This window comes from Myotis daubentonii, chromosome 1 (assembly GCF_963259705.1).
Source record: "Myotis daubentonii chromosome 1, mMyoDau2.1, whole genome shotgun sequence".
In the NCBI taxonomy this organism is placed as follows: domain Eukaryota; kingdom Metazoa; phylum Chordata; class Mammalia; order Chiroptera; family Vespertilionidae; genus Myotis; species Myotis daubentonii.
Window position 1 is genome coordinate 176,450,627 of NC_081840.1, and position 12,660 is coordinate 176,463,286.

Below are 12,660 nucleotides of genomic sequence, written 5' to 3' on the forward strand. Positions count from 1 at the left end.
GTTACTCAACCATACATTTTTTTCATCCCAGTAACTAAGAGGATGTATAATAATTTAAATTTGATACAGCCAAATTACAAAGGAAGTAGATTTGCAAATTAACTTAATTTTATCTCTGTGCAATATCCTATCTACTTTGTTTGCATTATATATTATGTTTGTTAAATATAGTTCATGTTTTTTGTCAGGACTGCTAATCTTTTTTAGTCCAACTGTATTGAATAGCTAAGGATAAGGAGTTTACAAACCTCAATTAAGTAATATTATGGTAAGTTCCCTGAATTGTTGCAAATTACATTAGCAGAAATGAATGAATTAACTTATTACTAAAGGATAGAGTTGTAAAAGAATAAACAATGCAAAGGTAACACTTCCTGTGGTATTGGATTTAAGAAGAGTTTCTAAGGCTTTTATCATTCATTGACACATGGCAAAGGGATTTCATTCAAATCAGTTTCTTCCAGTTCTTCAGAGTTTTCATTAGTGGTATTTATCATTCACAAAGCTCTGATATAACAAATAATAAATGAAAAAGAGAATCTCATTCAGTATCAAAGAGCTAGCTCCAATTTTGGGGGCGGGGTATTAATATTCATAGCGACAATATTTTTCCTGTAGAATTTCACATGCTTAATGTACTTTTGAAACACACGCACTTGGATGGAATTCTATTATTTTAAATTGAATGTACTATGCTTACCCTCATGTCTTAATATTCAGGGAGACAGGACATGACCAAGAAAATAGGTATGAGACTGTGACTATTTTGATAAATAGAGAAATTTTTTAAGTCTTTGGTTAGGAATTAATGGATTATATAATCAAAAATTATATTAATCCCATAAGTAATGCATATGAGTAGAAAACATTAACAAATGATGAAACTTCTTATTTGGTAGAGAAAGGAAGAAAAAAATCTTAAGAGGAATTCAAGAAACATGTAAATGAATCTTATTTAAATATTTGTGCATTTGTCATTTTTAGTAAATAAATGATTGAGGTAATTCCATGATAAAATATTATGTGTCACATTTTTTCTCTTTTAAATTGCGTGGTTATATAGAAGTTTATCTTAATATAAGAAATTCTTCTTGTGTTATTAAATACATTTTCATGTTTACAACCCAAAGTCTATCTCACGATATCTAATTTTGTTAAGTAGTCCTAGTTCTCCAATGGTGTATATGTTCCCAAAGTAAATTTAAAGTTTTAAGAGGATCCATTGCCTTACAATTCTGATTTTACATTTTTGTCCTTTTTTGCTTATTAAAACTCCAGTTGTGTTGATGAGTGCTCAGGATTCTGGGAAGCAGTTAGTCTTCCAACTAGTGAAAGACAAGAGGTAGTAGCCTGTACTTTTGTTTGCCCTTAACTATTCAATTCTCAGATATTGACCAGTGGAACAAAGTAATTGAGCAACTAGGAACACCATGTCCGGAATTCATGAAGAAATTGCAACCCACAGTAAGAAATTATGTGGAGAATCGGCCTAAGTATGCAGGACTCACCTTTCCCAAGCTCTTTCCAGATTCCCTCTTCCCAGCGGATTCTGAGCACAATAAACTCAAAGGTAAGCCCACCAGGGACACTTGAGAACCACTATGTGGGCGATGGGCTAAACATGCAAATGATAGAGACATATCTCTAACGTGAGCTACCTAAATTTAAGGAGAGATATTTCTCTTTTTTTGTATTAGAATTTTATTGTGTTGACTATACTTGAAATAAGTATTGGGTAAGGCTGGGAAATCTTTATAATAGTGAGGCTTCCATTATGATGGTGTTTATTGCAAGAGGATCCAACTGTAATATAATACAATTACAATCATGAATATAATTACGACTGTGTGGTGTTGAGGGAATGCAGTAGGGAATTAATTAGAGACAGGTCATTCTAGGATTCCTCCAAGGGGTTCTGATTGATTCAGGGAGATATCCTGGTTCAGGAGAGGTATTTCTTAAAAGATCTTTCTTACGAAGGGCAAGTGGTGAAGGATTTTAGAACTGACTGGATATCCAGAGAGAGGGATAATACTGAAGTGTGCAACAGTGGTGCAGGTTCATTATTTCATGGGGCTTATTTAGAATCTTAAAACTATTTTGTCGTGTAACTAAAGGACAAATGTAACATATCAAAATCATTGTTCTGATTCTTTTTATTACCTGGAAAATATTTTCAACACAAGTTGTTTGTTGTAAAATCTTGGAGAAGCAGGTGTCTGAGTTTTATTGTATTTTAGGGAATGCTTAGTCACCTTTTTTTTTTTTCATTTAGAGTGACACATGGGATTTTACCTACACATTTTATAGTCAATATAAACACTTTCATTAATAAATATTTTTTCAAACACTTTGTCTATAGCTGTGAACTTTAGTAACAAATCTTAGTTTCTTCACCCACAAATTGGGATAATAATGCCTCAGTCGTAGGAATAGAGACAAGGAATAAATTTGGGAAAGTTATAAAGTATAATATAAATAAATTTCTAATTCTTTTTGTAACACGACATTTCTGAGAACATGATTTTGAAACAAATTTGATTTTCCCTTCTGCCTGGGCTCAAATCCTGGCACAATAAATACTCAATAACTGTTAGATATAAAAATAATAAATGTATTTATTATTATTGAAAATGATCCTATACATTATAAAAACACACACATACTTTGAAATTTAACCCCAAATATTCAGGGGGAGCAATATATTAGTTATATATTTATTTATTTATTTTTAAAAATATATTTTATTGCTTTTTTACAGAGAGGAAGGTAGAGGGATAGAGAGTTAGAAACATCGAGGAGAGAGAAATATCGATCAGCTGCCTCCTGCACACTCCCCACTGGGGATGTGCCCGCAACCAAGGTACATGCCCTTGACCGGAATCGAACCTGGGACCCTTGAGTACGCAGGCCGACGCTCTATCCACTGAGCCAAACCTGTTAGGGCTATTAGGTACATATTTAATTTCAAGGCTTAATTAGTAACGACTATGGATGTAAATGAGACAGGGAAACTACAATGTACTATTATTTCCCAGGCTCTTACCATCTCCTCCGAACTTTCATCCGGCGTGTCCTCAATGTGCAGCATTGTTTTTGTGTCTGTGGCATTACCCAGCTGCATTTCTTCCTTCAGCTGCCTCCACCAGCTCTCTGAATGGCAACAGACTAAATCATTACTATATCTACTGCTTTTAAGATCAACACTGCCTATATACAGATCAAAGAAGATCTATGCCTATATGCAGATCTATGGATCATTCTGCAACTCCCCCCACCCCCTACTTAACAACATGTCAATGTGAATATATATATAGATCAATCTCATTCTTTGAAATTGCCATATACAATTCCATGGCACAGTTGTATCAGAGGTCATTTGGTTGCTCTATAGATGGAAATTTAGACTGTTTTAAAACTTTTTTATTCCATAACCAGTGCTGAAATGAACTTCCCTTCTATGTGCATTACATGAACATGTGCAATCATTTCTCTACACTGTATACTAATAGGTAAAAGTGGAACTGCTGAGTCATAAGGTATTCACATTTTAAACTTTAATAGATACTGCCAAATTTGCTCTCTAAAAATCTGCATCAATTTACATTCCCACCAACATGAATGAAATTACTTGGTGTTCCTGGACATTACACCATCTTTTATTTTTGCAAACCTGCTAGATAAAACATATTTCGTTGTTTCATTTTATGTTTCCCTAATCACTAGGTGAAGTTATCTGATTTTGGGGATGAAGGTGGTACTAGTTTTTTTATTTCTTTTTCTTTTTCTTTTTTGATTATATATTTATTGACTTCAGAGAAGAAGGGAGAGGGAGAGAGAGATGGAGATAGAAACATCAATGATAAGAGAGAATTATCAATTGCCTGCCTCCTACATGCCCCCTACTGAGGATTGAACCTGCAACCTGGGTATGTGCTCTGACTAAGAATTGAACACTGACCTCCTGGTTCATAGGTCAACAATCAACCACTGAGCCACACCACTAGGCAATCTTTGTTTTCCTAATTTCCTCTCCCTCCAACAAATGTCCTTGCCAGAATAAAAATTTTATTAATTATTTTTCTCATTCGTCATTTCAGCCAGCCAAGCCAGGGACTTGTTGTCAAAGATGCTAGTGATTGACCCAGCCAAAAGGATATCAGTGGACGATGCCTTACAGCATCCATACATCAACGTCTGGTACGACCCTGCTGAAGTGGAGGCGGTAAGGCCTAAGCTTCTTTTACTTTCCTTCCACAAACAAATCATAGTAACGGGGTGCTCAGTGATAAAAAGTGAGAGAATTAGAAACCCAATGAGCATACCAAGGACCTTCATGAAATCCCTAAGTCACAAACTTATTACTTACCCTCTAAAAGTTTTCTTCTACCTGTGTTTTAAATGTATTTCTTTTTCAGGATTTCCTGTGAGAGATGGTGATTTAGTCCAACAAACCTTAGCGGTCCATGAGATATTTGCATTTGTTTTTTGTTAAATTGTTAACTCTTCCGTTGTGTTTGTTATCAGCCTCCCCTGAGGCAAACTAAGCAGCAGAAAATGTGACAGAGGATAAGTCACTTTCCCTCTATTTCCTTCATAAGCTGCCTTCAGCAAAGCTTAGTACTGAAAACATTCAGATTTATAAAGCTTCTACCAGGCCATTGGTGGCTTTGTGAAACCTTGCATGAATTGGATGAGAAGATTGGACATTCCAATAAGGACAGTATTTCAGGTTCATTCTAAAATGACTACCACAATAAGATGTATCTCCATATTTTAAATCTAGACATAGTTTAAGAATCCCCTTGGAAGCATAACTCTTTCTTTTCTTTCCTTCTTTAAAAAACAAACAAACTATTTTCCAGCCATTTAATATCTTCAATCACTTTCTTACATCTTTGCCTTCCTCCTTTTCTCTGTGTGGCATCAGGGCTGTGCAGCGCAAATGGGGTATTGGTATTGTTGCCCATGTGTGTTTACAGGGCTACTATTGGGGATGCCCTTTTGTCCCTCTTTTAAATGGTAATATCAGCAATATTACCTTGTACCCAAAACATCAAAATCTCTTCAAATTCTTAGGACACCTGTACTAAATGATCTCATTTTCTTTCACATAATACCTTCAAATTACTTTATTTGAATTGGTTCTTAATCTTCTATTTGGAATGCTCTTTTTGTGTTTTTTTTTTTTTTTTTTTTTTTTTTTTTTTTTTTTTTTTTTTTTATCTTGCATCCTTTCTTCTACCCCAAGTTAATCTTGCTCCAGCATAGTTCTGCTTTGTTTCAGCTTCATTTCCTCTTCTTCATTGTGTGCTTGCCCATGTCAGAGATGGTAGATTTAAACTGACATAGTTCTTACCCTTTCATTCTTTTTAAAAAAAAATTTTTTATTGATTTCAGAGAGGAAGGGAGAGGGGGAGAGAGATAGAAACATCAATGATGAGAGAGAATCATCCATTGGCTGCTTCCTACATGCCCCATACATGCCCTACACTGGGGATGGAGCCTGACTGGAATCGAACCCAGGACCCTTCAGTCATCAGGCTGATGCTCTATCCACTGAGCCAAACCAGCTAGGGCACCCTCTCATTCTTCATTGGAGAAGTGAGATCTGATAGATGGGAGTGAGGATTAGGTAGAATCAAATTTTAGAGACGTAGCATTTAAAAATCTACTTTTCATAGTAACCCAATCCTTAAGCAGTCACACATTTCAGAGACAACACTTCGGTGATAAATTACTCTCCCAATTCTGGAGACGGGTGTGCAGTCCTTGACGACATTTTCTTAAGGTCTGCTCTCCTCAGCACTTTTACAGCGATGTAACTTCATTTTGTTTCAAATTAATTTTCAGTCGCTTGAGTTTTACAAAATAAAAGCCCTAAAATTAAATACTTAAATTATAATGCTCTTAGAACTAAAAAACTAATGTTCTTACAACTAAGAAAAAAAAATAGAGTCTTTTTCAATCTCTCACTCTTGGGAAATACTTTTAAGGATATTCTTGGGGTAGAATAAAGTAATGAAATAAGTAAGATGGAGTATAATGTATGTGTATGGGACAATTAAGTATAGTATAGAATTTTTTCTGTGATAATTTTCAAGAAAATATTTTAGGTTACGTTGATAAATTTTTGAGGCAAACATACACTATTTGAAATTGTTGCTCCTTGTTGGTTTTGGTAGTTCAAATCATGTGGCATACTTTTCTTACACCTAGTGTAATGTGTGCAATCTGTTTTAATGGATTGTGGCTAGTGTTTAATTGGGGTCATAAAGTCTGCATTTGTAATTCGCTTGTAATTATGTTGCCTATAGAAGAGATGGTTGCTTGTAGAATCTATAACAGTATATTAATGAATAGTTTCAATGAGTTTTTAAACTTATTTTAATTCTTTTTGAAAATTCATTTGAAGAATAAAGAGATGAAACTTAGGGTGCTAAAATGGCTAGAGCCTTCTTTCAACCATGTCAATATTATCATGTTGGGTCAAGGATAGCAACAACGCAAGGCGTATGAATTTTAGGAGAAGGATCTGATAGAGCCTGAAGGTCAAGGAAAAGGGATCAATTAATACACAGAACAAGCAAGTATTTAGCACCTTGACTAAGATCATTAGTCAGATGAGGGCAAACATTTTATATCTAGACGTGCTGCAGTGAATGGGTTGGAATCCTGACCCTTGGGCAAGGTTAGTTTATTGCTCTATGAAACGTATCAAGAGGTGACAACCAAGGATGTTAGAAGCAGTGATCGCTGTGCTTTCTGCAATACCCTTTAATTCGTGCCTTTGTTATTGCATGGGAATATATATTTAAAGTATGATGACCATGCTTTACAGACACATGGCAAAGCTATAATGGAATCACAAGTTTCCTGCCAGGACTGACAAGACTATTTTGCAAAGTAAACTCCAGTGTGTCTCTGTAATCCAAATAAATGGACGTATGAAATAATCAAAATTTCCATGGTTATAATTCATCAGAAGATCCAAGATTAGACAGCTTTTAAGTAACTTACATGATATTAGAAAGAGAAGGGAATCAAAAGATGAAACAAAAATAAGGTCCATTGGAAGTAAGTAAACAAGTGGAGAGAGGAATAAATGAGAAAGTGCAAAAGAAGGTGATGTCTTCAGAAAAAGTAGAAAGAATAGTAGAGAAATGCTGTGTGTACTAATCTATTAATCATACTACTATCTCATCATGTTTCCAAAAGTGCCAAAGTACCGAATGAAAAGAGAAGAGCATATGAATGCTGTCATAGCTCTGAGGAAATTATTCATGTTTTAAAAGTCGAATGTCAAGGTTAATAGTGATCTATCTGTGTAATAGCACAGAAAGATTTTGAAGTTATAACTGCTCAAATTATTCACAAGTTATTATTCAAATAAGGTTCAGAGTAATAAAATCGTGTGCCCCAAAATGAGCACAAAGGCCACACTTCATGCCAATGCTATTTCATGAAACAACTGTGGGAGGCACTCTAACTCTGCTTCGGTCTTCATCGAGAGGGCAAAGATATCATACACATACCAATGTAGTGGATTGGGTTGTGTGCATCTCCACAGGCATAAAAGATGGGTTAGGTTTCAATTTCTCTTCTGTCACTTACTATCTAGTCAAATTTTTAAACCTTTCTGGCACTCAGTTTTTGTTGTTGTTGCTCTTGTTTTTAAACTAAGATTAGGGAACAGTCCCACTTACTGTGTAGTGTTCTGCCGAGAATTTAATGTTCATAAAGTGCTTAGAATAGTACTTGGCAGCCAGGAAGGGTCATATACATTATTATCATTCTCATTATTATTACTAGTATGACTTTTACATACAAGGCTTTACTAGCTTTTGATATAGTAAAGATAGGTATGTATATATCCAGGGGAAAAGACCAGCTGCCCATGAAACTGCAGAAATATTCTACAACATTAAAAAATAATCACAGGCCGGGGAGGGTTAGAAATCAACCGAAGGACTTGTATGCATGCATATAAGCATAACCAATGGACACAAGACACTGGGGGTAGGGGAGGCCGGGGGAAGGCCAAGGGGGGGGGGGGGCGGGAAAGGAGACATATGTAATACCCTTTGTAATACTTTAGGCAATAAAACAAAATTTAAAAAAAAACAAAACTTCAAGTCAAACCAAAAAGAAAAAAAAAATCACTTAAAATGATCTAGTTCCTACAAGATTTTAAAATGTTGCTCCTTTTCCTTTTTTCTTTTTAGCTGATGTATATCCACTGCTACCTTCCAAGTGTAAGAGAATCCAGTGCCATTAATTTAAATAAAGATGCAGACGTATAATACAGTACATAAATCCTCACTGTAACTATTATTATGAAACTAGGGGATATTCAAGGTGGTTTGTGGGAATCACTTAGAATATTTGCCCTGTGCTCTGTTGGAGGGAAATATGGAAATAGTGAGGATTAGTTGCCTTGTTCCTTACCAGATTCTTGGGTGTAGACATCCTGCTAGAGTAGAGGGTGGTTTTCACCCTGCAACCCCTGGGAGTAGAGATGAAGAAACCCTTTCAGAGTATTTTCACAAGCTAAGGAGGAATTGATTAACAATGTCACCCCGCATATGAAAACAGGAATTAAGAAGAACATGAAATGTGACAATTTTTTTAAAGACACGGTTTTATTTGTCTCAGAAACTCCAGAACAGGCCAAGAAAGTGCTGAGGGCAGCAGCCTTACTAATGGTTTCTGCAGTTACTCTGCCTTGCTAGGGGTGGGCGAGGGAGAGGGGGAGGAAGGAGAGGGAGGATGTGCTCAGCCACCACACCAAAGACAATCATCTGACAGAGGTCAGTTAAAACTTATGGGGCCAGAGAAGGACGTGTCCTTACTCCTCAATTCATGACAAAAAGAAAGGATGACGACCTGATACTAGAAGCATCTAAGAGAAACTGGGCTGGGGCTAGGCTCACAGCCAGCAGTGCTCAGTCAGATCCACTGTTGTGCTGATGTCTTCGTGTCAGAGAGGCCCAGGAACAGTCCTAAGTGGTCAAAACATTACTCTGGGAATCTGGACAGAGGGGCAGGCTTAGCCAGTTAGGCAGCTAGTATCTAAGATTCTGTTCTTGAAAACCCAGAGGAGGGGTGGCAAGTAACATAGGACCTTCTGTATTGCAGCCAAGTCAATGTGACAGGAGAGAATGTTAGACCAGAGGCTTGCACATGGGGCTCCGGCTGAGAGGTAGACTGAGGAGAGAGGTTGGGCATGTTTTGGTTGGGAATAGAAGTACATGTATCATTCTTATAGAGACTGAGGGGAAAATTGTGACTAATCCAGTCTAACCAGTTTCGGTGGAGTGTGATTTGGGAAGCAAGGCCCATGCGGAGCTTGTTTATGATTTCTTACCTGATTCAAGATTAATTTGGGAATTGGGATAAGGCTGGGTGGGACTTTAATCTAGCTGTACAGATCCTGAGGTAAACAATCTGGTCTTCAGATTCCCAGTGAGAATGTAACCCAGGAAGCAGAGTAACACTTACATGTATTAGTGCTGAAGTTGAATGAAAATAAGCACTTAGAAAGTGTAAACCCAGAATAGTTAGTAATGTTACACATTTACTCTTTGTTTATAACATAAGGTAATTAATAGAGTCTTAAATAAATGATTAACTATTTCATTACTTTAGGGATTATGTTGTTATTATTATTATTATTATTATTATTATTTATTATTAGTTGCCTACAGCAAAATACTTTATAGGAACAATTACCCTGACTATTATATTAAGCTTTTATTGTAAGGCCATCATAGATTTTATGCCCTTTGAGCAGTCACTAACAGGCAGTATTTAACCTTCTTGTATTTTATTGGTCATTACCAAAGAGGGCACATGAAAGGGATGACCAACCATGCAGGAAATGCATTATTTTCAAAATTCTTGTGACATAGATATGTCCATTTTAATGTGTGTATCTGGAAAATTATTCAAGGTAAATCCTGAATGAGAGCTTAGAGATCATTGTAGAATGGATCTGTGCAGCAGTTCAGCAAATGTCAACATTCAGAGTATCAGCTCTACAATTGGGAGCAGCTACAGGAACCCAGGACCAGAAATTATGATGAAGACAGTAGAATAGGGCTAGACACGGGGTTGGGAAATATTGAGAAGAGAATCAGAAGCCTGCGGTCAAAGTAGTACAGCTTCCAGAGCTTGGTGTGAACAGTCCCGAGTGAGAGTTGATGCAGACACTTGGACAAATCCAACAGGTCGGGTGGTTACAACCCGTTCAGAAGAGACATTTGGTTCAAAGTAAGAGGTCTGAGCAGATGCCACAGTAAAGGGCCTTGAAGTCAAGAGCAGATACTTTTAGAACAAACCAGAAATTAACAACAGAGAGCCCCTGCCAACCTTAGAGCGAGGAGATGGTTTACTGGAGCCCAGGCATGGGAAATGATGGCCTAGCCCCTGGGAGCTGGGATTACAGACACAGAGGAGACACGGCAGCTTCTGGACAGAGCAACGGGGAGAAATGGCCTGGCTTCCCCTCACTCCCTCATCTCCTAGTGATATCTCCCTCCTGTTGGCTGAAACTAGCCCTAAGCCACCTGATAGGTGACGCTGGAAACGCAGCGTGCAGGAGACATCCTTGGAGATACAGAGCAGATAAAGGAAGGAAGAGGGTTGTCTCTATAGACAAATAGGTCCAGGGCTGGTAAGCACCTATTCATTTTTTTCCTCATTCACATCTCTGAAATGCCCAACTACGTAAAATTAAAGTAACCAAGTGGTTATCCACACTTAATTTGGACAGGAGAAGGCTTTGGAGGTTACTCAGGGGCCTCACTGGGTATAAGTGTAGTAAACATTACCCCTAACAACCCCTAATAACTATCATTTCCTCAAGGATCTTGTGATTTCACAAGTTCTATACCAACCTGAGAATCTTGGCATACGAGTATTTTTCACTGGGTTTTCAAATGAATGTGTGTACTTCTTTCATATGTTGATGTTACTTTTTCAGTTGTTTGTTAGCTGGTTGATGAGGAGTGTATACTCTTCTGCTACCAAGTAGGTAAAATATACTAAAAAAGACATTTCCTTTTTGTCTTCTCCCTCACTCCTTTTTGTCTTCCTTCTCTTCTTAACTTCCCCCCCCCTTTTTTTTTTTAAAAAAAATCAAGCTCAACAGAGCTATTTACATAGACTTTGATTATTTGTTAACACTTTTAGTTATTTTTTCATCTATCCTGTAGAAATTTATTGAACCCAAGTTGCGTGTCCCACACTGACTTAGGTGCTGGTGTTCCAGCAGTAAATTTTATAAACAAAACACAAGGTGTTTGCTTTCATTGACCTTGGTGGGTTTTTATGTATTTAATAGCTATGGAAATATTTATTGAGTGGGAATCTTATAACCCATCATCTTTGGACATAAATTCCTCCAAATGTGGGCTATATGTCTTATTTGACTATTTGACTTGTTTAGTACTTTATTTTCAGAATGTAAGAAGAAGCTGTAATAACTTATCCTCACAATGTTAATTATTTATAACTAAATTGCAGTGACTACCTTCTAATCTTTAGCCAGATGTGCATCAGTTGCTTTGAATTAATAAATTATGATGATCTATGTCTAGCTATGATTAGAACAAAACAAACCTATTTGGCTTCAAATATATAAATCAATGTGTCCTGACCAGGTTTTAGTGGCTAAAATGCATAGTTTTTTTTTATTTAAATTCTTTATTGTTTAAAATATTACATATGTCTCATTTTTCCCGTATTGACCCTTCCCTGGCTGCCCCCATCCCCCAGCACATACCCCCCCCACCCCATCTGTGTCCATTGGTTATGCTCATATGCATGCATACAAGACCTTTGGTTGATCTCTTACACCCCTTGCCTTCCCTCATAGGTTGGACAGTCTGTTCGATGCTTCTATGTCTCTGGTTCTGTTTTTGTTCATTAGTTTATCTTATTCATTATATTCCACAAATGAGTGAGATCATGTGATAGTTATCTTTCTCTGACTGGCTTATTTTGCTTAACATAATGCTCTCCAGTTCCATCCATGGTGTTGCAAATGGTAAGAATTCCTTCTTTTTTACAGCAGCATAGTATTCCATTGTGTAGCTATAACCTTAGTTTTCTAATCCACTCATCTGCTGATGGGCACTTAGGCTGTTTCCAAATCTCAGCTATTGTAAATTGTGCTGCTATGAACATAGGGGTTCATATATCCTTTCTGATTGATGTTTCTGTTTTCTTGGGATATATTCCTAGAAGTGGGATCACTGGGTCAAATGGAAGTTCTATTTTTAATTTTTTGAGGAAATGCCATACTGTTTTCCAGAGTGGCTGCACCAGTCTTAAAATGCATAGATTCTTATTGAATAATTAGAGAATCCTGAAGTTGGCATTGTAAGCAATGGAAAGACTTCATTTATAGTTTAAAGATTCGTCTACAAATATATTTGCTATCTGGGGTTTTTAAACAAAATTCAAGTGGTTGAAGGTTATTGTAGGGAATTATTCTTATTCTCTACTCCTAATTCTCTTGAATATGTTTACATAAAAAAAGCTATCATTTGATTTTAATATCATGTCTTAACTTGCTCTATTAAACCTACTTTATGAGTGAGTTATTGTTTGTTTTATCTTTATTTTCATTAACTTAGCCAGTTGTCTTCTACTGAA

At 36.5% G+C, this 12,660-nt stretch overlaps 1 protein-coding gene across 4 annotated transcripts in view; it reads left to right on the forward strand.

Annotated features, from left to right (window-relative positions):
* Positions 1-12,660, forward strand: part of MAPK10 (mitogen-activated protein kinase 10) — a 293,550-nt gene that overhangs the window by 233,894 nt on the left and 46,996 nt on the right. For all 4 annotated transcript variants that reach the window (XM_059666124.1, XM_059666105.1, XM_059666096.1 and 1 more), the window contains 2 exons: positions 1,388-1,570; positions 4,101-4,225. In XM_059666124.1, the coding sequence (XP_059522107.1) occupies positions 1,388-1,570; positions 4,101-4,225 (308 nt within the window). The remainder of the gene's footprint in view (positions 1-1,387; positions 1,571-4,100; positions 4,226-12,660) is intronic.